This window comes from Petaurus breviceps, unplaced genomic scaffold, assembly GCF_028583685.1.
Source record: "Petaurus breviceps papuanus isolate PSGF00001 unplaced genomic scaffold, PetGlider_PUasm1.0 207, whole genome shotgun sequence".
Taxonomy (NCBI): Eukaryota; Metazoa; Chordata; class Mammalia; order Diprotodontia; family Petauridae; genus Petaurus; species Petaurus breviceps.
The window spans coordinates 30,245,360-30,272,247 of NW_027185850.1; the positions used below are offsets into that span (position 1 = coordinate 30,245,360).

The 26,888-nt window shown below is 51.9% G+C and overlaps 2 protein-coding genes across 4 annotated transcripts in view; both read right to left on the reverse strand.

Annotated features, from left to right (window-relative positions):
- Positions 1-26,888, reverse strand: part of LOC138165054 (small ribosomal subunit protein eS8) — a 230,036-nt gene that overhangs the window by 2,631 nt on the left and 200,517 nt on the right. The window lies entirely within an intron of this gene.
- Positions 1,390-26,420, reverse strand: LOC138165048 (kinesin-like protein KIF2C). Of its 2 annotated transcripts, none has more exons than XM_069093148.1 (21): positions 25,834-26,420; positions 24,575-24,669; positions 21,724-21,831; positions 21,584-21,632; positions 15,332-15,457; positions 13,786-13,908; positions 12,596-12,696; positions 12,063-12,158; positions 11,804-11,858; positions 11,559-11,721; positions 10,909-10,999; positions 10,615-10,678; positions 10,347-10,438; positions 9,805-9,947; positions 8,184-8,388; positions 7,991-8,101; positions 7,425-7,492; positions 7,052-7,163; positions 6,819-6,932; positions 2,358-2,481; positions 1,390-1,983 (listed from the first exon to the last, which is right to left on the reverse strand). In XM_069093148.1, exons 1-21 carry the CDS (start codon positions 25,895-25,897, stop codon positions 1,901-1,903), a joined length of 2,187 nt encoding a protein of 728 aa, XP_068949249.1. In that variant the 5' UTR covers positions 25,898-26,420; the 3' UTR covers positions 1,390-1,900. The 2 variants fall into 2 exon arrangements, with proteins under 2 accessions (XP_068949249.1, XP_068949248.1); XM_069093147.1 differs by lacking the exon at positions 25,834-26,420 and adding an exon at positions 25,491-25,753.

The following is a 26,888-nucleotide window of genomic DNA, read 5'->3' on the forward strand; positions in this document are numbered from 1 at the left end:
GTGTGTGTGTGTGTGTGTGTGTGCCTGTGTGTGTGTGTGTGTGTGTGTGTGTGTGTGTGTGCCTGTGTGTGTGTGGGCAGCTAAGGGCCGATGCCAAGGTGGGCGAGTGGGAAGCTGTCAGCGCCCTCGGCCCAATCAGGGAAGGCAGGGGAAGGGTCTGGGTGGAAAGGGCCGGCCAATCCTGAAGTGCCAGGGGTCTACCGCCCTGTGCTGAAGGCGGGCGGAGCGGGCACAACCTGCCCTCAGCCCAGTGGGCACCGCTGCATTCCCCCTGCCCACGGTGGGGAGCAGGCAGGCGCCACGACCCCCATCCTCCTCCGAATCGCTCTCCCCTAGGAAGTGCTTTATTTTCCACACGAGGCTCCTGCGGAAAGTGACTGCTCCTCTGTGTGCTGTACGGCAGCCAAAGTCACAAAAACCACCAGCGCCCCAGGAATCGGAGCTCAAACTGAGGCCTTAGCACAAGGGGAAGCTGCCCTCATTCAGCCGTCAGACCCTCAAAGGTGGAGAGAATGCTTGGGTGGTCTCCCCTGCCGCCTACAAGGCAGCAAACCCAAGTCAGCTGCACTTAGGGGCAGGTCTGATTGGAGTATTGCCTCCTGGGTCTCCCCCGCCCATCCCCTTCTCCTTTTCAATTCAGCCTTCATAAACTTAGGCTTAGATCAGCCAGGTCTGCCCCCTTCTTAGATGGCTGTTGTTCTGCCTAATAGACCAATGGGAGGTGCCCAGGGACAAGCCCGGAGGGAGGCCGCCCTTCTTGGTCAGATTCCACCTTCCACTGGCAGGAATCAGCCCATTCCTCTTACCTCCTCGTGGTGGTCATCCATTTTCATGGGGACCGATGGCATCACAGGACAATGTCTTGAGTCCTCAGCCTCCCTCTCCCAGACATGGATACCCAGTAGCAGGACCAAAGTCAGGAGGGCTGGTGATGGCCTGGGATGCAGTGGGCAACCTTGGCATCTTCCGTGTCTGACCAAGCTCTGCATGCTCCAAAGGGCCTGCTTCTCATCCACCCCTTCCTCCAGGGGGAAGGGGCAGACATCCCCTCCCTAACTCACCCTCAACCTGGTTTAGTCGTCTGCTGAGGCTTTTTTTAATGGGCTGTGGTCACTTTGCCTGTTCCAGCATGGAGCCACAGATGAAAGCTGAGTGACAGGTGGACACGGAAGGGGGATGGGCAGCCTTCCCACGGGGGTGGGGGGGGTGGGGGGAGTCCTCCTGAACAGCTCAGTGGTGACCTAGGTGACCTAGAGCAGTCCTGTGTGGAGGCAACTCGAGAATTCAGGACCTGGCCCAGGGCCCCGAGGCAATAAGCCTCATGCCCTTGTCCCCATTCCCTGAGGGCCCAATGTGATCCCCATAGCTACAAAGCACAGAGGCAAAGGATTCCATTCTCTTCCTTTATTGAGACACAATGTTTAAATACAGACAACAGAAAACAGACAGGTCCCCTTTACCTCAATGAAACCCAAGAGGGTTGTCAGAGGGACTGAGGAGAAAGGGTTTCAGAATCTTTTTATAAAAAAATCCCCGCCACCCCCACCCCTCAAGCAGACATCAGGCAGCTGACAGCAAGGCCCTGTAAAGACAGGCTGGAGCCCTGGAACGGAAAGGAAAACTGGTCCTTTCTCATCTCCCAGCTCTGGGACAGCTGCTGGCCAGCCCTCCATCAGTCACACAGGCCGAATGCTCACTAAGACTGTACAATAGAAAATTCTACACAACAGACATGGAAAAAAAATGCTGGCTGAGAGCCCCAGGGTCTCCACAAGTCGGTGGTGGGCCTTGGAAGCTGCCCAGGCCCAGATCCAGCAGTGTGCCCTAGCCCCCCAAACAAGGAGGGCATCCAGACACCCTGAAGGAAGAGCTTAACCATCAAACATATTTTATTGGCATGTTACTGAGGTCGTTTGTGGCTGCTCATCTGCAGGCTGGCTTGCTCTTCCAGCTGCATGGCCAGGCGCAGGGCCTGCAGAACATCTGTAAAAGAGGCCTTGGTTCAGCCTGGCCCCCTCCCCTAGGGTCAGCGGGTTCAGCCAGGCCCCCTCCCCCAGGGTCAGCAGGTTCAGCCAGGCCTCCTCCCCCAGGGTCAGTGGGTTCTGCCTGGCCCCCTCCCCCAGGGTCAGTGGGTTCAGCCTGGCCCCCTCCCCCATGGCTGGCAGGAGGGGCTGAGGAGCCAAGGATCAGGAACCAGGGGGAGCACCATGCAAGGCACTGAGGTGGATGGAATCCAGCATGTAGCACTGAGGGATACTTCCCCAGGCCCACCTGGGACCCTCCTAGTCCTGGCCCACAGCTGGAGGGCAGAGCCCTAGAAGCAGGAGCCTGAGGGTGGGGGCGGGGAGGGCCTGTACCTTGGAGGCTGCTAAAGGTCTTCATGCCCTCGGTGGCAGCGAGCTGAGCTTTATTCACAAAGGTCTCCAGGTCATAATCTGGCTGCTCCGTGGTCTCCAGCAGCTCCACCCAATTAGACCACTTCTGCAGGGACACAGGAAGAGGGGGGCCTCGATGGACCTCAGCACTCAGGAATTCAGCAGCACCTCCTGCCCAGCCCAGGTCTTAGCCTGTCCCTGCCACCATCCAGGCCCAGGCCAGGGAGAGCAGCAGCAGTAGTCTCCATCTCCTCCCTCTTGCCCAGGACCAAGGAGGTCTCTGCCAGCCCACCCAACTTTCCTAAGTGATGCCATCACAACCTGGGGTATGTGTGTGCCCCTGTGTATTTTATGGCCACTAGAAACAAGTTAGAAAGAAGTGGTCTGATCTCATAGTTGTGGCTATTTGGTGAGTCCTCACTAGACTGGGGCCAAGGCCCTGGTGAGGCCCACTGGAGAGCACAGACATTGTTCTTCTGAATCTTGCAAAGCCACTTTTTTTCGGGGGAGGGGGGGAGGTACGGGGGAAGCCCGAAAAATGAAGACAAAGTAACATTTCCTGGAGACCCTCAGCATGGCTATGGGGCGGGCTCTGCTTAGCTACCACAGCCCTCTGAAAGTCTGGGTGGTATGGGGCAAATCCCTTCACTCTATCCTCAGTTTTCTCATCTAAAGTGGGGATCCGTCCCTGCCCTTGTCACCCTCTCTCTCCTCAGCTTGGTGGGGCCGGGTCCTGGGCCTGAGGGAGCAGCTGGGCCTTAGGGGGCCTGACTCTCCTCTTCCCATGGCCTATGGCTCCTTGTGCCATGTGGCTAACTCTAAGTCAGAGGGGAAGGAGAGGACTGGTGCACAATTGGGCCTTCATCCCTCACAGCAACAGAGAAGGGAGATGCTTCCAGCAAAGCCTGAGCATCTAGCACAGAGCAGGAAGTGGGGCCGAGCTGCTGGGAGGCTGTGGGAAAGGCAGGAAGACAAGACAAGACCTCCTGTGCCCTGAGGTGGAGGGCTGTGTCTGAAGGATAGAATGAAGCCCTGCTGTCCATTCAAACAGATCCCTGCCACCTGCCGGCCCTTCCTGGTGATCCAGGAGGGGACAGATTGTACCACCAAAGAGGTGCAGACTCTGAGCCTCTGGAGGAGAAACTGATCGTGGGTTTGATGACACAGGGGATGGCTTCATTTCTGCTGCTCATTGTCAGGAAGGGCTTCAGAAGAGAGGCACTTCTGGGGAGAGAATGGCTGCCTAGGATGTCCAAGCATGCATCTTCAGGCTAAGAGGCTCAAGGCTCAGGCAGGAATGCCCCTAACAAAATGGTAGGGCAGGAAAGGAGCAAGAAACTTGCTTGGCATTGTCCAAATCTGGTCAAGAAGGGGAATTAAAAGGAGCAGAGCAGCTGCCCAGCCTGGGGTCAGAGGGGAAGAGGATGGGGGTCTACACTTGTGAGGAGGGTCCATCATGGGCTCAGACAGTCCTCTGCATGATTCAAGGCACAGAGAACTTAATGTGTCCTGCCAAGGATTCAAAGGCAGCAAGGTCTCTGGGAGGGTAGAAGGGACCTGAGCTGGGTCAGAACAAGAGTAACCCCACAACATCCCCAGTCTATCAAGGAAGCTGTGAAGCCCTCTCTGCTGAGAAAGCACTTCCTGACATCAAGCTGAAACCTGGCTTTTTGCAGCTTCCCCCCAATGGCTTTGGGACCCTGCAGAACAATGGTCACATCATCTCCAAGAGGGTTCGACACCTCCAGGAGGTAGAACTCTGAACTTTCTCTGCCCACAAGCCCCGCTTCCTGCTTCCTCAGGCCATCACCATAGGAGGTCCAGCTTCACTCTTCTCCCTCAGGATGCCTGGATTATCCTAGAGGAATGGGCCAGGTCCTACTGCACATGGCCTGCCCCATGGACCTCTCTCTTGTACTTTCTCAAGAGAAGAAGGCCGTCTATGGTGAATTCCCCACCCTGCTTATGCCCTGGCTCTCATCCCAGGCATTCCTATCTCCAATCTCTCTGGCTCTGCCAAGTAGCCTACAAAAATCCCCCATCTCCCTTCTTAACAAGACTCCACTTTCCCTGGCCAACTCTTCAACTGATTATCTTATATTTCTTCTCCCCTCTGCAGTCACAGAATCTGAAAGGTGGAAGTATCTCCCTTCTCTGTTGCTGTGAGGGATGAAGGCCCAATTGTGCACCAGTCCTCTCCTCCTTCCCCTCTAACTTAGAGTTAGCCACATGGCACAAGGAGCCATAGGTCATGGGAGGAGGAGAGTCAGGCCCCCTAAGGCCCAGCTGCTCCCCCAGGCCCCACCAAGCTGAGCAGGAGAGAGAGGGTGACAAGGGCAGGGACGGATCCCCACTTTAGATGAGAAAACTGAGGACAGAGTGAAGAGATTTGCCCCAGGGCCATACCACCCAGACTTTCAGAGGGCTGTGGCAGCTAAGCAGAGCCCGCCCCACAGCCATGCTGAGGGTCTCCAGGAAATGTTACTTTGTCTTCATTTTTCGGGCTTCCCCGTACCTCCCCCCCTCCCCCGAAAAAAAGTGGCTTTGCAGGATTCAGAAGAACAATGTCCATGCTCTCCAGTGGGCCTCTCCAGGGCCTTGGCCCCAGTCTAGTGACTCACCAAATAGCTGCAACTGTGAGATCAGACCACTTCTTTCTAACTTGTTTCTAGTGGCCATAAAATACACAGGGGCACACACATGCCCCAGGCTGTGATGGCATCACTTAGGAAAGTTGGGTGGGCCGGCAGAGACCTCCTTAGCCCTGGGCAAGACGGAGGAGATGGAGACTGCTGCTGCTGCCCTCCCTGGCCTGGGCCTGGATGGTGGCAGGGACAGGCTGAGACCTGGGTTGTTCTCCTCTGATGGACAACTTAATTTCTTTCTAAAACTTTTTTCAATTCTAGGTTTGTTCTGTGCCAACAGTATTAATTTTGTGAATATAGACTGAATTATGATATTCTATATCTCTCTTTGCTTCTTTTTTATTTAGAGGCAACTAGGGTTAAGTGACTTGCCCAGGGTCACATAGCTAGTGTCTGAGCCTGGATTTGAACTCAGGTCCTCCTGACTCCAAGGCCTGTGCTCTATTCACTTTGCCATCTAGCTGCCCACCAACTATTAATTTTAACAAATTAATTTCAATACTCTCCATATAGATGTGTGTGTGTTCAAAAAGCCAAAAAAAGGGCTATAAAAAAAGTTAAACCCATCCTTAACTGACCATAATGTAATAAAAATCATATTCAATAAAGTGCTACTGAAGAAAGGATAAAGGATAAAAATTAATTAGAAACTAAATGACTTAATCCTAGAGAACTGGTGGATCAAAAAACAAATCAGAGAAACAATCAACAATTTCATTAAAGATGATGACAACACAAACCAAAATTTGTGAGAGCTAGCTAAAGCAATTCTTTTTTTTTTTTGCTTTTTTTTGGAGGGGAAAGGTAGGGCAATTGGGATTAAATGACTTGCCCAAAGTCCACAGCTAGTAAATGTCTGAGGCCATATTTGAACTCAGGTCCTCCTGACTCCAGGGCCAGTGTTCTATTCACTGCTTAGAAAGTGTCTACTGACAAAAGCCAGCACGGCTCTGCCAGGACCACCTGACCACACTGACAGGTTGACTACAGTGATAGCTCAGAGGACACTAAACAGACAGATACCCCTCCCATCCTGCCATTTTCCCAGACAAGATGGAAAGATGTGACCTAGATGCCGGCATATCCAAGGCAGCTTGGGAAGTGGCTGAATGACTGGATCCCAAATCCCCCTGGGATCTGTGCTTGGACATTCTTATCAATGACTTGAGGCCCACAAGCACATCCACATTGCAGAGAAGTCAGAGCTTGGAGGGAGAATGAACACACCGTAATGGTCTGGGCAGGCCAGCACATGAGGCCAAATTCACTAAGGTTAAATTTCACAGGATAAAATATTAAGTTCTAGACTTAAGTTTGAAAATATAAATGTTATGAATATAGAATGAAGTCCCCAGCATGGTCAGAGAACAGACTGTTCTGTGTAGGCTTCTGAGGAACCAAAGCTACCTGATGCTGCATGAGAGGGAGTGTTCAGAATGTGGGAGAGGACAGTCCTGGCTGTGGTTAGTCTCAGAGCCACATTTTGGGAAGGATGCTTACAAGACTGTCTCTAGGGTAGCAAACAGACAAAGTCATCCAAGGGAGGGTGGGCTGCTTGCCTGATGACGCCTCACCATCCTTTCAATGAAGGCTCTAAAATATGTGGGTTGGGGGGTAGGGAATGGGGGCTTCTTCCCCAGAGAGCCCAGAAGACTTGGGCTTCTTGCTGGGCTGTGGATACTTTTCCTTGACTCTGAGCTGGGCTATGCATCTATAAGAGATGGTCAAGTGTCCGACTGTGTCCCTCTCAGGGCTGCTATGATACAGATGAGCCTGTCCTGGCTGGCCTTCTTAATACCTGAACGATCTCCTTGAGCTCCTCTATGGCCTTTTCCTCGAGCTCCCCAATCTGAGTCATGGCCTCCTGGAAGCTGGACATCTGGGATGAGAGCTCCTCTTCATCCTTGGACAGCTGGCCATGACAAGGAAGAAGAGGCCCCCACTGAGATCCAGGGTCTGGCTGAACAGCCCAGCCCCACCCTTTCTCTCCCCCTTCTGCTGCCCTAAGCTCCACTGCTTGGTTTTGCTTACACCATGGGGGTGACTGGCACTGTCTGAGCTGGACCCCAGCTCTTCCGCCTCTGTCTCCATCTGGGTCTGCAGTTCCCCATTGCCACCATTGTGAGGGCTCAGCTCTTTGACCCTGGGCAGAGAGGGAAGGAGAGAAGAAAGAAGTCAGGCCTAGCCTTTTTTCCAGGCAGGCCCCTACAGGGTGGTGGGAAGGGGCAGGGTGGGTGTTGGGGGAAATGGGCCAGGCCTGGCACCTCTACCTTTCCCTACCCCCACAGCAGCGTGAGAGAAGTCTTGTCCCACATACCCACCCTCTGTCCCTTGCTTGCCCACTGCCTCCCGAGAGCCTAGGGCTCTGACCTTCAGGAGAAGCCTCTGCCCGCTGCCCTTGTACCTGTCGGCATATCTCAAGGTGTTCAGAGTATATTCACAGGAGCTCATCCCTGGGGAGATCATGGCAATCTGGGGAGAGAGACATGGCTCATGTTGCTGAGTAGCCTGGGGTTCCTTTGGTAGGATGGCCACCTGAGTGAGTTCGGGGGCTAGCCTGTCCACCCGCACCTGCCTGTGAAGGGCTGAAACTTTTGCATTCCAATTTGGTGGCTTTTGTCTCATTTCACAGTTTTTGCAGGTTAGCACAATCTTCATTTGAACCCAGCTCTCCCATGCCTCCTGAGAGCTCTTGGAATAACCATGATCTCTGAGGGTCAGAAAGAAGCCCAGAGATGCTCCCTCAGAGGCACTGGAGGGGCATTGGTGGGCCAGGGGCGGCCAGCAGCACAGCAGGCAATGCTGCCCGAGGCGCCAAGGCTGCAGGCCATGCCCAGGGTTAGACTTTGGCCCCTGCCCTTCCCTTGCTCCCTTGAGCAGGAAAGGTTCCAAGCTGTGGGCACCCCCTGGTGGTCAGTGTCTATGGGTCAGGCACCCCTGGAAGCCCTTGGAAGCACACCTGGGCCTTACCATGCAGGTCCGGGAGTTTTCCCCAATGAAGGAGTCCCTGAGCACCTGTGTCAGCTTGCTTTCTCGGAATGGAGTATGAGACTTATTCTGCCCCAGAGCCCGAATACACTCCTGTAGGACAGAGGAAGCTGCTGAGGTCCTAGAGCCCCATACCCCAAGCTCTCTGCCCACTGCCCTCTCCTCTGGCCTCTACCTTCAAGGCCAGCAGGCTCTTATTGATTTCAGCCCCTTCCATGCGGGTCTGCCGGTCGGCACTGGATGTGTCAGCCCCTCTCTCGTTCCCAGCCAGATCCACCAGGGAGAACTTGCCATATAGCTTCCCCTTGGCCCGGAGCAGGATCTGGAAGCAGGCATGGGATCGGGAAGAGCTGGCGTTGGCAAATGTCTGGCCTGAAGTCCTAGGGCACATGGAGGAGCATGTTAGAGGGTGGTCAGGAAGAGAGGCAGAGGCAGCCACAGCGGGCACCAGTGTCCAAAGAGCCCGTGCCCGCCAGCATGGCAGCCCCTTCCAGACGAAGGGGGCCAGTGTGCAGGGAGCCGTCCAGGGAGCCTTAGTCCATTCCCATGTTGTTTATCCAGCCCCTTGACCCCTCAGTTCTCTCCCCAGGGCTCACCCCTACACCTGCCTCTTCTCCCTATCCTGACCCTTGGATGAATCAGTTCAACTCGAACCAACTCTCTTGCATCCTTGAACCCTTTATCATACTGCCCATCACAGTGGCTGGCTGAGCCTCAGCCTTGGATCACTCCCACCACACCTACTCTGCCTGGGAACATGACAAATTTAAACCTCCTCTGGGCCCTCCCCGCTTCTCAGCAACCCTATTCCTCCCTCATCACCTCCCTCTCCCACTCTGCACAGCAGCCCTTCCACGCTTCACATTCTGCACAAAAAGCTGGGGCCGCTTGCCATGAGCTCCCTCTTCCCCTCCTGTGCATCTCTCATCACCCCCGTGACTTCTGCCGCTCTCCTCCTTTGTCCCTCATGAAGTAGTGGCCATCCCCACCGTGGCTGAGGCCTCTCCCTGCTCCTGCTCCATCCCATCTCCTCCAGCACACTGCCATCTTGACTCGCATCTACTTCAATCTCTCCCATTCTACCGGCTCCCTCCCTACTGCCTGTCTGCCCATCCTGAAATAACCCTCCCACGACCCTTCCATCCCTGCTGTCATTCTGTATCTCTTCTGCCCTCTGTGCTCAGGTGCCTACAATGGGTGCCTCTCCTCTCTCTCCTGTCTTCTTAACCACTTATAACCCGACTTCTGACCTCGTCATTCCACTGAAGCTGCCCTCTCTAAAGTCACTAACGATCTCTTAGCTGCTAAAACCAGTGGCCTTTTCTCCATCCTCATTCTCCTTGACCTCTCTGTGGCCTCTCATGCAGCCCATCACTCTCCTCTGTGATGTTCTCTTCTCTCTAGGTTTTCAGGATGCCCCCTCTCTCCTGGTTCTCAGTCTCCCCTTCTCCCTCTATACCCCGTCACTTGGTGACCCATCAGTCTCCTGTGGATTTCATGACTTGGATCTCTCTGCTGCTCATTCTCAGTCTACCTGTCCTCCCAACCTCTCCCGCTGACCTCCAGTCTCATCATATTGCCTACTGCCTTTCAGACATCTCAAAATGAATGTCCAACAGAATTCTTAAACACAACCTGTCCAAAATGGAAACTCCTTTTCTTTCCTCTTAAGCCCCCTCCAGCTTCTACACTTCCCTGTTACTTGTGGAGCACACCATCACCCGTCAGTCTCCTTCAGTGGGGCGCAGCAGCAGCAAAGGGCTCCCAACCATTCGGCCCCCAGGCCTCCCCCTCACCTGCAGGCGCTGCCCATCTCAATCATCCTGATGACATCATCCGCCGAGTTCACCAGGTGCTCCTGCAGCCCCACCACCTGCACCTGCTGCTTGCCGTCTTCGAGTACCCTGAGCTTGGCCTTCTTGTTCAGAAGGTCAAAGAGCTACAGTGGAGAAAGCAAACAGGGCCCAGCTGGTGGAGGTGATCCATGGGCACCACATCTTCCTCCCCCGCCCCACTCCCCTTCCTCTAAGGTGCTAAGAGCACAAGAGGGTTCTTTGGTTCTCTAGGGAAGGAAGCTGGGTCAGAAACAACAGCTGGGGGGAAGATTCTCCTAGGAAAGCCAGGCCAGCAAAGAGGCTACAAAGAGTGAACAGCTCTTTGGGGTACTGGGACTGTCTGGAGTCCTGGCCTGAGCCCCAACTCATGTTGCTGAGAGATGAGCTGGTCTCTCAGGGGCTGCTAGACTGGGTGACCTTCTCTCAGCTCAACACCCCAGGAAAGGACAGAGGGATGGAGCACAGCAGGGTCCTCTGACCCACTTTTGTCACCATCTACTGACCTTCCCATTGTAGATCTCAAAGAAGGTCACATAGACTTCGAGGCCGAGGTTTTTGTATCGGGGCTGACTCTTTAGCAAGAAGACATCTCGTGCTAGAGGAAGAGAAGGAAGGCAAGAAGGAGGGATATCCTGGTTGCCCTTCACTCCTGTCTCTAAGTAGGAGGGGGAGGGATGCTGTGGGCTAGGAGGGAGGTAGCACTCAGCTTGGCCATGACCCCTCAAGCTATGACCTGAAGCCAGGACAAGGTGAGGCTTCTGTGGGACTTACAGGCAAATGCGTAGATGCCCTTGGATGCATTCTGACTTTTCCCAGAGAAGTCACCACCCATTGTCTGCAAAGGAAAGCAGAAGCCCCATTAGCTGAGGGGCCACACCCAGGACCCAGAACAGATGAGCCCTTCAACAAGAGACCCAGCGTCCCCTCTTCTCCCCCCCACTGGGCCATTTTTCACTCTCCTCCCTGTGGAGACCCAAGGGCAAAACGGCACCCTGAGAAAGCTCCCAGGCTAGGCTGTCCAAAGGTCACCTTCTGGCATGGGCTCAGCCCCTAGGAGAGACTCACATGAGTTTTGCCACTGCCTGTCTGGCCATACGCGAAGCAGGTGGCCTTTCCTCCTTCAAAGATTGTCTGCACCAATGGTCTGGCTGTGAACCTACAAGGAAAGAAGGCAGGGGGCTGGGGGCAAGTTGGTGCCATCTGAAGCACATCCTGACTCTTTTCTGGCTAGGTCTGACAAATTGCATCTTAACTCCCTCCTTAGGGCTAAAACGTCACTAATTTGGCAGAACTGGAAAGTTGCTGATAAGCCCCAAGCTCTGGTGTCCCATACAGCTTGGAGTAGCCACTAGTAAAGGGCTGGCCAGAAAGATTTTCAGTCCTCCCGGAAGCCCTGACAGAACACAGACAGGGCTTCTGCCTCCTCGGATGGCACAGGAACATGCCTCTTGGGCATATCTGCACAGGACAATCTCAGGCTCAAGGCCAGAGGCCAGCTGCTTCTTTCCTGGCTGCCAAACCCATTGGCAGGACTTGAAACCTGATAATTTGTGTGAGGCAGAAATAAAAACCAGTCAGACCCAGTGCATCAAGCAAAACCCAACATGGGTCCAGATGGCCTTGAGCTCCCCAAGTCGGGCAAGGCAGAGCAGGCCCAAACGAGGGCCCTGAGGCTTCACTGGGAGGGTGACTATAAGGGATAGGCAGAACCCTACCTGTAGACAACCTCATTGGAGGCCGTTTCATCGAAGGCAAAATCGAAGCAGAAAGTCTGGTTCTCCAGGTACTTGGTCAGGTCCACTTTCAACTTGGGTTCATGCACTAGGAGGAGGCACTTGCTGGGAACTGAGATCACATCCAACTCCTTCTTGGTCAGCTCTGCAAGAGGAAAGCACAGGCTGCAGGCTCAGGAGACATACCTCAGATATGGACATGTGTGCCCAGTGTGGCACAGGCTTACCTTGCTTATTAAGAGGGCGCTTCCTAACACAGACACATATCCGATGCTCCTCTATCTGTAAGGGGGGATGACAGGAAGACAAGCCATTCAGCACCCCAGACAGAGGCCCTCCCTCCTCACATGGCCCGCCCACCATCCCTGCCCACTGCTGTGCGGCAGCGCCTCGTCAGGTCTACGTCACATGTACTGAACGCACACTCCCCATGCCCAGGGGTGGCCAAAACAGCACGGCCGCTGTCCAGCCAGTTGCCAAACTTACAGGGTCAGTCATGGTGAGTCTCTGACAGTCCAGAGTAGCTCGGAATTCCTTAATCATCCGGGCAAACTCCCAGTTTGGCAGGCTGGTGTCGTATTCCTGTGGGGCAACAATGGATGGGAGAGGACCACTGCACCATTTTTCTGGGGCTTCCATCTATACAGAGAGTACTGGAAAGTACCCCTCAAATGAGCCCAGGTCCAAAGGCAGGGGGACCCCAAAGGGTTCAGGGCCTACAGGTGGAAGGGTCCCCAGAGGATTGAGGGCCTACAGACAGGAAGGGCCCAACCCCAAAAGGCCAAAAGGGAGGAGTGATGCCCAAAGGATCCTAACAAAGGTCCCAAATGATGCCAAACCCACATTCAGTCCCAACAGAACTAATCCCTTCAGAGCAGAGATGCTAAACCATGGCTCACTGCATGCAGGCCCTAGGAGTCCAAACACAGGGCTCCATTTGCCTTTAGACCTCAACTAGGAAGGGTGTGGTGTGGATCCAAGGCCCAATGCAAGTTGCCAGCCTGGCCCCAGGAAGGCACCTGTGCTCGCTTGATCCGCATCTCTGAGTTCTGGGCCCTTTTTTCTTCTCGTTTCGTCTTCATTTTTTCCATTTCCTTCACTAGGCATGACTTCCTTCGAACTAGGAAAAAACCCCAGCTTATTATCACTCTCGAGAGCCTTTTTTCCTTAAAGGTGTTTTGCCAAAGCTCTATGGGCTGGGCAGCTGGGCCTGCAGCCCTGCCTCCATTAGCTCTGTCCCTCCCAGGTGCCCCAAGTTCACAAGCCACACAGAGAGTCAAGAGGTTACTTCAGAACAAAGCTTAGAATGAAACCTCTCCATTACAGCTGGTTCTGGGGGCCCTTCGTGCCAAAGTCACCTCCTTAAAGCACATCTGACCCCTAGTGTATCACTCTGGGGATGGGAACTGAGAGAGGGAAGGCCTCCTCAGCAGGGACTGCAGGACCCTGCTGCTGCCAATGCAACTCTTCTAGTCTCATTCCTCACTCACCCAGCCCAAGCCTTCTGTGTCTAAGCCCCACCACTCCCTGCCCTTGCCAGGCACTGATGCCTCTGCCCCTCGCGCTATTTTAAAGGAAACACCATCTGATGGTTATGGTTTTCTGTGGCTAAATGGTGCATCCAGCAAGAAGGATGCACCACCTCCTGGAAGACCCGGCATGTTTTACCACTGCCTACTGAAATCCTTCTCCTGCTTCTGGGGCCCAGGTCAGGGAGCTCTTTCCATGGTTTTCTCTCACTCACCTTGGCCCCGACAGTCTTCCTCAGGAGCACCCTTATTTGGGGACAGTATGTGGCAGGTCAGTCCCTTGGGGGCAAGGACTTAGCCATCCTCTTGAGAGTATTCACTGCCCATGGTGCATCTGATTGTCTGATTTGAGGCCCTTCAAAAATACAGCCCGAACTCCATCCCTATCCTCATCCCTAGCTGCCCCATGAGAGAGGCTCTTAACCTGCACCATTATGGGCAATACCAAGAGGGCCAAAGGAAACCTGTGTGCCAACACTGCACGTAGCAGGTATCCCACAGGACAGACAGAGCTGGGCCGAGGCCCCGCCACCTGCCATCTATGGTGCTCTAGGAAGGAGGCCAGACAAGTGGTGTGTCTCCATGCAGCCCCATTCATGGAATGAGTCAGTAAGGAACACTGAAGCCCAGCTCGGCTGACTCCCCCATCACACTGCCTCCCAACTAGCCTCTGGCGCTACCTGAATTTGCTGGGTTGGCAGCAGAGTTGCCTCTGATGGAAGACGTCTGCTCTTCTGCAGCTTCACTAACCGTAGCCAGTGGGATCTCAGTTATGCCAAAACGGGAGGCACGAGGGAGACCTGCTAGGGAGGGAGAGAGGCAAGTGTTGGCAGGAGCCTGGCCAGCCTGAGCTCACGAGCACAAATGTGGAAGGCCCAGTGCTTGGGCCTCCAGGCCCACAGACAACCCAAAGCACTTGACTTGAGATGTCCTCTCCCTTCCCTCCTTCACACAGACACACACATGGGTTGCCCTCAAATCTCAACCACCAAGCTCAGGCCACTCTCCTGGTCCTCCCAGCTTCCTGACACCATCCTTTCCTCTGTTATATCTTCTGGGTCTTGGCTCCTGCAATGCAGACTGTCTTTCTCCCCATACAGCCCTGGCCCCAGGCCTTACACAGATGCTCCCACTGTGTCTTTCCTTCCACTGGAGCCCACTCTTTACCCATTCTGCCTCAACGTTCCAAAGCTCTTCTCAAAAGGGCACCAAAGACTTCTACTACCACAGCCATGGGCATGGACTCCTCTGAAGCACAGTGATTAATAAAACTAGTAATTAATCCTCAGGACCTGTCCCCCTTCCCTGCCTGGGGTCCCTCATTACCTCTGACTACTACGGGGGGCTTCCCCTGAGACAAATCACAGAGTAAGCATTTAACAGACGCTTAGTCATTTCTCCTTTCTTCCTCCTCTTTCCCTACCAAGGCTGACATTTCTCAGGGCTGCTCTCTGCCTTTCTCTTCTCTGTGGTCTTTTGTTAAGAAGGTTCATCCCTTCCATGGCTTCAGGTCCCTTATCTTCAAGGAAAAGTTTCAAATTTCTCTCTAACCTAGATCCCTCTCTTCAGCCCCCAGTCTATTGCCAACCACCATCAGGACCCTTATGGCTTAAACTCATGCCCAAAGTCAAATGCTCTGCTCAGTAAAGTCTCCTCTATCTCTTAAAAACACCATGGTTCTGCCGGTCACCATGGCCCAGAGCCACGGAGCCCCCTCTGAAGCCTTTTGTTCCTTACAATGGAGCCTTACAGAATCAAGTCCGCCTCCTCTCCATTACCCATCCTCATTCCTTCTCCCCCCGCCTCCTATGTAGCCTCTCTGCCCTGAGGGTGCCCCCCCCCCAGCTGCCTCCATCCACATGCCTTATCCTTCAAGGCCTCAGTACTGGTCTCCTCCACTGGCCCACATCTCCCTGCCTAATCCCTCCCAAGCCCAGGGCCTCTGGTTCACAGCATTGTCTGCAGAGTGCTTACCAGCTCTCTCAGGCCTATACTGGAGGCTCATCCCCAAGAGAGGAGTAGGTGTCTTAGCTCCAGAGACACCCACCACCCAGGGACCTTGGGGTGAGGAGACGACCAACAGGGAAATTTCAGTCCTAAGTCCAGGGGGGCTCACTGCCCTTCCTCCTGCCAGTCCTGGCACTTATGCCAAGGCAAGGGACACGGCCTCCGAGTCCCCAAGTTTGCATCATCAACAGTCCAAGCCAAGATCTGTTTGTTACTTACTGGGAATGGGAAACTGGACCCTGGTGTTGGTGGCTGTAGAAGGGTCTACTTCCATGTCATTCTCCTGGGCCATGAGCCGCTGAGTCTCTGCCATGGCAGACATCCGGGTAGAGCGACCACGCAGAGCTGGAGGAACGAAAAGCCCAAGACAACTGGTGAGAGGGACAAGGGGGGATGGCAGCCCGCGCTCCAGGGAAGGTGAAGGACCCACATTTTCAGTCTGCCAAGCCAGGAGAAATGAGCAGAGTGCAGACCATCCCAAGGCTCATTGCCCTGAGGATCTCTGCGGCTCCTTCCCTGGCAGGACTCTCCAGGACCTAAGGGGGCCATCAGTGAGGAGGCTGTTTGGTCTTCTCCTCCAGCTCCAGTCAGAGGCACTCAGACATCACAGACTGTAGGACTGGGAGGACTTTGGTAGCCAGCCAGTCCAACCTGTACCCCCAAAGGTGCCCACAGTGTAGTACCAAGTAGTGGTCTCAGTCTTGGATGATGCACCCTCTAGTGACCTGCTCACTGGGGCATAGCTCCCAGGAATTAAAGGCAGAAAAGTGGGGTAGAGGGATGGGAAGTCTCAGAGCAGGCTTCGGGGACCCCCAGTCCTGTCCCCCCAGGCCCTGGAGTTGTTGGTGGTGCTGCTGAGCTCTCTGCAGGCCCCCTGCCATAGAAGACAATAGTCAAGCTAAAGAACAAGTGAAAAGCCTGGCTTCCTAGCTAGGACCCCCACACTTGACAAACACAGGGAACCAGAGGTCTTAACCCAGAGAAGTAAGTACAATGTCACAGGCCTCTGTGACTTGGTAATACGTAAGAAACTCAAGGCCAGAAGATAGCTATGGAAGGCTATGCCACTTTATCCAAAAGGGAAAGATAACATGTAAAATGTTACTCTACCACCCCTGTGATACAGGTCACATGCGATGCAGCATAGAGCAATGGATAGAGAATTGGCCACCCTAAGCTAGGCATGTCTTCTGACACATACAGGGCCATGTCACTTAACCCCTAGACAACTCCCTCCTCAGATTATAAAACTGTTGAGAAGGTGCCAACCTTGGTCAAGGCAGTTTTCTAAACCACTGAAATCACAGACCCAAGCCCTAGTCTATCTATATTACCATATGGAAATCAAAGACCAGAGTCAATAGGAAATCAATGGAGGAAGAAATAGACCCATGATCTTTATGACTGAAGAATACCAGAGATGACCATTTCAAGTTATCCAGGCACTGAGGACAGGAAGACTGCCATGAAAGAGACACTCCCCTTGCTATGACTTTGTGCTCCCCACCTAGTCAGAAGGAAGCAGATGATGAACTTGGGAAACCCATGACAAGCCTGCCATGGAGGCATAATGTGAAGGGATGGTAGGTATCTTAGCTGAATATGATGGCTCTAGCCCAGTGCTGGTGCTTAGGAGGAATGGGGATGTGTTAGCCAGGTCCAAGGGGAGGCATGCCTCCTATCACCCACCCCCCTGATCCTGTGGAATCAGATTTTAGTCAGTTCTGAAAAAGCACCAGTGTCCTAAGAAGATCTTTAAGGAAAGTCAGGCCAAGGAGGGCAGAATGATTCCAAGAAAGAAATTCTGTTGACACAAATATATCTAAGGAAGAAAAAAGGAGAAAGTTAGCTGGGGATTGATATTAATATACACAGGGAACCCGTCAAAGCCAGCTTATGTTTAAAAAAACAAAACTCAGCCCACCAGGAACAAAAATGAAGGCACTTCATTTGTACCGTCACACTCCAATCCCTGATATGCCAAGGAAGGAAGCAGAAAGTATTGAAGAAACAAAATGGGGACAGCAGCTGGACCATAAGGAGGGCTGAGGTCAGTAATATCCGGAGAGAACAATTTTTTGATAGCATAAGGTAGCAAAAAAGAGGGGCGGAGGTCTCAGAGAGCTATCATCAATCACTAAAAGGAGTCTAAACCAAAACTAGCTATTAGAACAAAACGGGTGAAGGATGCCCATTGTCTGGAGGAGGCTGTGCATCTGGATGGACAAGTCACAGAGTGGGCACCTGAGTATGGAGATCTTGGACAGATTCTTACACTGCTGCCCAGCTGGCAAGCCCTGGAATGTCAGTCTTCAAAGACTTCAAGGTGAGGATCACAGGAAGGGCAATGAAGGTCGCACTGGGCACCAGAAGGTGGCAGCATGTTACCAGGCAAGAAATATGCTAGACTATAGCAAAAAGATAAGAAAAAGAAATGCAAGGAATTGGGATAGACCATGGGGAAATAAAACTATGACTCTCTGCAAATGATATGAAGGTATACTTAGAGAATCCTTTAGAACCAACTAAAAATCTAGTTGAAATAATTAACTTCAGCAAAGTTACAGGATATAAACCCACATAAGTCACCAGCATTTCTATGCATTACCAACAAAGTAAGAGGAAATAGAAATTCCACTTAAAATAACTGTAGATGATATAAAATACTAAGGAGTCCACCTGCCGAGATAAACCCAGGAACCATATGAACACAATTACAAAATAGTTTTCACACAAATAAAATCAGATCTAAACAATTGGAGAAACATTGATTGCTCATTAGTAGGCTGAGCTGATATCATAAGAATTGACAATTCTACCTAAATTAATTTACTTATTCAGTGTCATACAAACAACCAAAAAATTATTTTACAGAGCTAGAAAAACTAACAAAATTCAAACTGAAGAAGAAAAGGTCAAGAAAATCATGGAAGAAAAATGTGAAGGAAGGTGGCAGTACCTAATAGTTCCAGATTTCAAACTATATTACAAAGCAGTACTCATTAAAACAATCTGGTACTGGCTAAGAAATAGAATGGTGGATCAGTGGAAGAGATTAGGTACCCAAATGACCATAGCTCTGGGGACAAGAAATCACTATTTGACAAAAACTGCTGGGAAAACTGGAAAACAGTATGGCAGAAACTAGGTATAGACCAACTTCTTACACCATATATCAAGATAAGGTCCAAATGGATGGGTGATTTAGACATATAGCAAATTAGAAGAGCAAGGATTAGTCTACTCATCACATCTATGAAGAAGGGAAGGATTTATGACTAAACCAGAGATAGAGAAGGATATAATGAATAATTTTGATTAAATTAAATGGGTTTTGCACAAACAAAATGAGTGAAGCCAAGATTAGAAAGTAGGGAGCTGGGGGAAAAAATTGACAGCAAGTTTCTCTGATAAAGGTCTCATTTCTCAAATATATGGAGAACTGAATCAAATTTATAAGAATACAAGTCATTCCCCAACTGATAAATTGTCAGAAGATATGAACAGGCAGTTTTCAGATGAAGAAATCAAAGCTATTTATAGTCATATGAAAAAATGCACTAAATCACTACTGATTAGAAAAATGCAAATTAAAACTGAGGTACTACCTCACACCTATCAAATTGGCTAATATGACAGAAGAGGAAAATGACAAATTTTGGAGGGGATGTGGGAAAATTGGGACACTGTTGGTGGAGTTGTGAACTGATCCAACCAACCTGGAGAGCAATTTGGAACTACACCCAAAGGGCTATTAAAAAAAAGGGGGGGGGCTATAAAACTAGGTCTGTATCCCAAAGAGATTAAAAAAAAAAGGGGGGCGGCTAGGTGGCGCAGTGAATAGAACACCGACCCTTGAGTCAGGAGGACCTGAGTTTAAATCTGGCCTCAGACACTTGACACACTTACTAGCCACATGACTTTGGGCAAGTCACTTAACCCCAAGTGCCCTCCAAAAAGCCAAAAAAAAAAAAAAAGGACCTATGTGTATAAAAATATTTATAGCATGTGGTGGCCCATCAACTGAAGAATGGCTGAACAAGCTGTAGTATATGATTGTAGTGGGAATACTATTGTGCTATAAGAAATGACAAGCAGAATGGTTTCAGAAAAACCTGGGAAGACTTTTATGAACGAATGCAAAGAGAAGTGAACAGAATCAGTAGAACACTGTACACAATAATGGCTATATTACATGACAATCAATTGCGTATGCCTTCACTATTCTGATCAAGACAACAATCCAAGACAATTCCAAAGGACTTATGATGAAAAATGCTATTTAACTCCAGAGAAACAACTAATGGAATCTGAATGCAGATCAAAGTATACTCTGCTTTAATTTTCTTGCTTGTTTTTTTGGTCTATGTTTTCTTTTGCGACATGGCTAATATGGAAATATGTTTTGTATGACTTCACATCTATTAGCTTTATCAAATTTCTTGCCTTCTCAAGGAAGGGTGAGGGGAGAGGAGAAAATTTGGAACTCAAAATTTTTAAAAAGAAATGTCAAAAGAAAATTTTTTTACATATAATTGAGAAAATAAAGTAAAATTAAAGGAAAGGAAACAAAAAATATATTAGAGATTCAGATCCAGAGAGGGTCCTGCCTATTAAAGCAATGGATAAAAAGTACACTGAATCCATAGGAAACAGAAACAAGGAGGTAAACAGAGGCCAGACACAAACTGCAGCTTAATCCTGTATCAGAGGCAGACACCTTTGGGAAGTTGAGGTAGAGGCCCACAAGGAGTCTCAAGACAATCTGAGAAAATGGCAAGATGGGATTATGAACTTGTAGAATATAGTGCGACTCAATTCCTTAGGGTGAGAAGGGCAGAACTAAAGTGCCTGGCCCTCAAAGACTTCAAGTTATCAGACCTGAATCAACATCCCTAGACACTGAAAGCACTAGGCGTGATCTCTGAAGACAAATCCTGTAGTGACGGTTTGGTATAATGGATAAATGGCCTTGGAGCAGAAAGACCTGGGTTTCCTCACCTAGCAGCATGTCCTCACTGCCTTTACTCAGAGAAGGGGCCAGATGGGTATCATCCCATGCCCACAGCCCCCATGTAACCAAAACTGCTCACAGCAGGCATTGGAGTAAAACTGAATTGTGGGGTAAGGTGATCTACAGGAGATCAGAAAGGAGAAATAAGTTTGGGGACTGAACGTGCAGAGGTGATATGATTTCAGCAGGGAATTCCCACCACCAACATATACTGCAACCAGTCTATGGGGTTCAGGAGATTAGTCCTAGGGAGGCCCCAGAGCACACAAACATCGAGATGAAAGATGAGAATCCACGCCCTGCACTATCTACTCAAACATCCTACCTCCCTGAAAGTTTTACAACCTGAACCAAAAACCCCAAACTGTCTAGGAGCCCTAGACTGACAGAGAGCCTAAAGCACCAAACAGGACCCAAGGCTTTCTCTCACAAGGCCTGGGAAGCACAGGCGTCTCCTATCAATGCTTAAAGACCTCCCCAAGACAGTCAATGCTCCCCCGACACCCAAAGAGTGCTCCTAGCACACTGGCATGTGGAACCCAAACGACAAGATTCCTTCATTCTGTGACCCCTAAGAAAAACCAGTTCTCATGATTTCCATGCCTTTCTGTCAACACTGCTTTTTTTCAGGCGGCTGTGGACAGTATTCTCTGGCCATAAAGGCATCAACAGAAAGAATCCATGACAGCATGGTCAATAGACTTACTTACAAATACACCTAATTCCCTAGCTTGATCTCTGCCATGGGGGTGGGGGTGGGGTGTTCTGGCATTTCCTCCAGCATTGCTGTCAGCCCTTTCCACAACCAGACACAGGGAGACATTTAGAAGGCAGATTTGGAGATCATACTTTTCCCCAGAAATGGTGCTAAGTAATGAGAAAAGCAGACTGATTTCAGCATGGTGGTGCCCAGGGCTAGATACCACCCCTTCCCTTCCCCCAAAGGACAGTACTTTTGTTCTCCTTAAGTAAATGCTCCTAACCTCCACCTCAGCCAGAATTCTCTGGCTTCCTTCTTGAAGCCTCAGCTCAAATGCCCCCTCCCCAGGAGTCCTTTCCCAGTCTGCCTGCTTGGTACTGCCATCCCCTTGTCCATGCGGTATGTACTGATTGAGAGCTGGTGTGTCCCCCAGTAGAATGTAAACTCCAGGAGGGCAGAGTCTATTTTTGCTTTTCCTTTGTAGCCCCAATGTCTGGTCACCTCAAAGCCATTAATCTCTACTTATTGACCAGTCAGACTGACTGGAGAGCCTGCCACTTGGTGTTAGGTGGTAAGGGGCCTCCAGTGACTTTCCTGCCAGGGACAGAGGATCCAACGCTGTCCGTGGAGAAGCCACAGCCCCACAGTGGCAGAAAAGCAGGCATGGGGAGCAAACTAGTGAGCGGCAGCTCCAGCGCCAGGCCTGCTGAGAGGGGCTGCACAGCACACACCGGTCAGACTCGCTGGGTTTGTTTACCTTCTTTGGGAGCGGGGATTTTGGAGAGGGTTGATCGGCGCTTTTGTTTCTGGGGAGAAAAGAAAACAAAAAGAGGACACCAAGGTGTTGGCCATTCTCCCCTGGGTCCCTCAGATCGCCCCGCCCTGCGGGTGACCTACCTGGACAGTAACATTCTCCTGCAGAGGCAGGCTGTCCTTTGGGTGGACAGGGAGAGGGGACAGTTGCAGAAGTTCTGGGTTGATGGCCGCCACATCCTCAAAGTCAATCTGTAAGGAGAAAGCAAAGGGTTCAGTGGGAAAAAGTGATGAGCTCAGCTCCCATCCAGGATGAAAGCCCAAGCTGCCTGGAGGTTCCCACCAAGAGCTCATCTCTCAGAGATGCAGGCTGCTACTCTTCAGCAGGAGGTTAGAAAAGTGCTTGGGGGGAATTCCCTGAATGGCGGCCCAAGGGCTGACAGTGGTTGCTCACAAGAAACATGACTGGACAGATGGGTGGAATGAGGGTGAAGTCCGCCAACTGGCTAGTAGACTAAGGGCACACAGCTCCCCCAGGATGCCAGCAGTGCTCATGGAAGATAACCGGTCAACACCCTGGGTATTGATACAGGCCCAGGTAGCAGCTCTTTGGCCTTCTCAATGGGCAAGTGGCTCAAAGCGTCCCAAGTGAGCCGGCCTGTCAAATGCCTTTAAGACTCGGCTTGACACTCCCAGCAGCAGTGCGCCCAACACTGGTGGGCTGGGCTGTCCTTGTACAGCACCCGACCTCTCTCCAGGTCACATTAGCTCTCCTTTCTGCTGCTATCTGCATCAAGGTCACAATCCTAGGCCCTGGGAGGCCCCCAGCATGTTTGTCTACATGACATCACAAGGGGTTCAAAAAAGCCACACTTGGCCTAACTTAAGGAGCAAAAACACAGAACATTTCCAAGTGCAAACAGCCAAATTCTGTCTTGTCCAACACGAAGACTTCCCTTCCCAGACACCAAAGACCTGCCAGTCCTTCAAGGCCTGTCAGTGCCTACAGGGCCTGGTATAGAAGGATGCGCCCACTGAGAGGGAGTCAAGGTTAGACACTGTTCCAGTCCTTCAAATACTTCCAGGCTGGCCAAGGAGCTGCCGCTAAGACCTACATCTACAATGCTACAAGGCTCCAGCTGTACAGGGTATCTGGTGCCTTTTCCCTCCAGTCCCCACAGCTGCACAGGACAACATAAGGTATAGAATTAATCTCACTGAACAGAAGACAAAGCAGGGTCTGACCAGATCAGGGAGGTCCTTGAATGCCAGGTATGGGGTTTGAACTGAATTCTTAAAACAAAGAGGAGCTACTAAAAGCTTGTGACCAGAAACACAGACTCTCTTCAGGACCCCCAGCAGGGGTCACCTAGTGTTTGCTTCAGACTCCCAGGACGGGGAGCTTGCCTCTAAAGAGTTCCTCAAATCACTTTTCTCATCACTGGTCCTCTCGGAGAGCAAAAGGCAAACAACAGCAGCTTCTCCTGAACATTAACTATGGGGCTGCTGCGGCATTGAGGCCTCCCAGGCAGCAGCAGGGCTCACTAGTCAAACTACAGAGCAGTAAGCATTCTCAAAGGTCACCACAAGTCACTGGGAATGAATGGGGTGGGGGGGTGGGCGGCAGCCTGCAGTCCTGTTAACCCCAAGCCCCACCTAGCCTTCCTTCAAAGCACCTGCTCCAACATCCTTCGTGACTTCCCTTCTGCTCCCAACGGACACCTCACCTCATTCCTGGAGATTTGTGACAGCCCTCTGACCAGCCCCCCACATGAAGTAAGTGCTCTCCTTGGCCTGCTCTTAATCTTCACCAAACCCCACATTATGTTATCATCCTGTAAACAGTAAAGATTAGTTGTCTGGCTTGAGCACCGCCCAACATCTAAGCCTGGCATCAAAGGCCCTCTAAGATAAGCCAGCTCCAACTTACCTTTTCTGCCCCCCATCACCCCAGACCCTAGAGCACAGAGGCTCTTCACTTCTGAAATATATGGATCCCTTTGGCTTGTCATTTTATGAAGCCAGTCCTGTTCTCTAAATGTTTTTAAATGCCTAAAAAATATTGGATCACAAAGGACATCAATTATATTGAAATACAACAAGCCACCAGATATTAAGAAACAAATCCATGGATCCCAGGGGAAGAGCCCACACTATAGAGGGTTCCCTGGGGTAGGCCGGTCTCCTCCCTGTCCTTTTATGCAGGCCACACTTATCTAATCCGTCCTCCAGGTTTTTGATGATAAATGGTAGGTTTTTAGTTCCTTTACATTTCCTGTAACCAAGATCATGCTTCTCTTTAATCACAGAATTAAAACCCATCACATCTCTGAGCAGTAGAAAAGGGGAAGAAAGTATATGTGAATGTGAATGTGCGCACGCGCGCGCGCGCGCGCGTGTGTGTGTGTGTGTGTGTGTGTGTGTGTGTGCACTGAAGCATCTAGTCCAACACTAGTACCTGAATAAGAAATAACCATTCCATCTCTGACAGGTGACAGTCCTACCCAGCCTCTCTTGTCAGGCCCTCCCTGGCAGCCCCTGCAGCTCCTTCGCCGAAGCCAGTGCTGGATCTCCAGCAAACTGTCACTTTCCTGGCAGTAAGGTAACTCCCACTCCACCTCCCCAGTTCCTACAGTGCTGTCCAGCCTGAAACCTCATGCACTCCCTTCTCTGGTTCACATGTCCTTGGCCATGACAAATGCCTAGGTGTACTAACCTGCAGAGATCTGGCCCTTAAGGAGCTGAGTATAATATGAACCTGAGCCTGCTTCTTATATAAAACACACAGGTAATGTCTGACGACTTGAATGGAGCCTCAGGCTTTAGCATAGGTCCCTTCTTATAGCCATAGACCATGGGTGAACCCTGCTCTCTGCATAGCACGTGGGGGTAGGGGATGAAACATCAATCATGAGGCCCAAGTCCGACTGCCACAGACTTAAGCCCTGGGGAGGAGGGGCCTCTCTGTAAATGAGTCAGCACTGCCCCAACTCACCTCTTTGCCCTTGGTAGAGCCACCTTCTGCCCATTCCACTGAGACAGAGGACCTCTCCAGATTTACTGTCATGACATTGGCGCTATGAATCAGGCCTAAAGAGGAAAGGGAGATGAGTGTAAGGAATGATCAACGGAATCAATGCCATTCCCTGCAGGGTCCCAGGGCCATCCAGCATTCCCCATCCCTTCAAGATCACATCAAGGGGGCAGCTAGGTGGCGCAGTGAATAGAACACCGGCCCTGGAGTCAGGAGGACCTGAGTTCAAATCCGGCCTCAGATACTTAACACAAAAACTAGCCATGTGACCTTGGGCAAGTCACTTAACCCCAATTGCCCTCCAAAAAGCAAAAAAAAAAAGATCACATCAAGAAAGAGAGACCGAGCCCCACACGGGCTAGAGGAATGGGAGGAGGGGGCCAAGCCAAGCTCAGCACTCTCTTCCTTCTCAGGGTACACAGCTGCAGCTAGGGGGCCTTTGGACAATGCTGTAATGCCCTCAAAGAGAACAGCCTGTTATCAGGTGATCCATAGGGCTCCAGCCCCCAGACTGCCTGTAGAGCTGCCCTGTCTCCTCCCCATCCCCGTTTGACAAGCGCCCTGGCCTATCTCATCAGTTAAACATTTATTAAGCGTCTACTCTGTCAGCACTCTAGGGCATCCAAGAATGCTCTTAAGGAGCTTACATAAGGTCTAGCAGAGGGCCATGGTCCATGTGCCATGCCAGCAGGCACTCTAACCTCCAGGCACCCACAGGCAGTGTGGTCACACTGCTGGTCACAATGGCCCCAGGCCAGCAAGGGGATGGGTCCCTGCCCCAGACAGCACAGGTGAGAGAGCACACCACCCAAATCCGGCCAGGCGACCATGTAAGCATAAGCAGCCCTTGTCAGAAGGGGACAAGCAAAGCCCTTGCCTTTGGCTGTCAGCAAGGCCGCCCCTCTCCCAGCACACCAGGAAGCCCGGACTGGGCACGGGGCATGCTCCCTCAGCCTAGAGCCCCCTCCCCAGGGCAGGATGGCACCACTGGCCTGGGTGGGCTGGGCCTGAGCCCTGAGAGGGGACACCCAGACGTCGGGGAGGGGGGCCCCCATCCATGACAGCCCCAAATCCACAGGAAGGAGTCTGAGCCCCGACCAGGGCCACCACCTCTTCGCCCAAGACAGCCCCAACCATGCCCCGCCCTTCCAAAATGGCCCCGCCCACGCGCAACAGCGGCCCCGCCCCCAGCGGCGTCGGCCCCGCCCCCGCCCCCTCACCGTTGCTTCTCTGGATCTTGATGGCTAGGCCCGGGAGCAGGCGGGCAAGGAGAGTGGCATCCATGGCGAGCCAGTCGGGCGAGATAAGACGGGCAGCGAGGCGCGTTCGGGGGTCGGACAGGCGTCCAAGCAGCAGCGGCTGCGACAGGAGTAGCAGAGGTGAACAACTTCGCGTTCCTGTCTAGCCTATACCAACCGCCGCCGTTTAAATGCCGCGCGCCTGCGTCTTGCGTCCTACGTCCTGCGTTTGCGTTCACACTTCCGCCCCTTGCCGCGGCGCGCGGCGCCTCCTGGGAAATGTAGTTTTCGTCTGGCCCCAGAGTTCTCTCAGCTTCCCTGCGCTTTGTGTGTATGGGGGGGAAACCGCGGGAACCACAATGCGTCTGCGCGGCCCCGCCCCCACCCTACCGACTGGACCCACGTGGGTTGGGAGTTCGAGACCCGAATCTTCAGTTAAAGCTAGCCCCTTTCCTGTAAACTGGGGGGATGCAGAGAGCAGGCGTACAGCCCAGCACCGGGCCCCAGGGAAAGGCCTAGGCGTCCTGGAGGAGGCAGCATTTGAGTTCCCCATTGTAGACGTAGGCCATCGGTTCCCAGCCACAGCCTCCGGAAGGACGGGCTGGACCCCAGGCGTTCTGCGTCCCTTCCCCCCCACCCCACACACACACACAGCCTGACCTGCTGATTGGACTGGCTGACAAATCAATACCTGATAGTGTTAATAAATGACTTGACCCTTAGCCGTGCATTGGTGACATCTATGATTCTGGAGGGGGGGGGGGCCGGACTTGGGTATCAGGGAATGGAGCGCCATCAGTAAACGTTTATTAGGCACCTGCTGTATACTAGGCACTGTGCTAAGATTTGGCATTTTTAGTGATTTGGGGCACGTGCTGCCAGATCTCAACTGCACCTTCTCCTGGCTTCTCGTGGATCGCTGCAGTGCTGTCTGATGAGCAAACGATATGCTCCTGGTTCTCTGGAAGAACCTTTAAAAACATCTTGAGTAATGTCTGGTTTTTATATGCCCTAAATCTCTCCCATTGTTCTTGCCC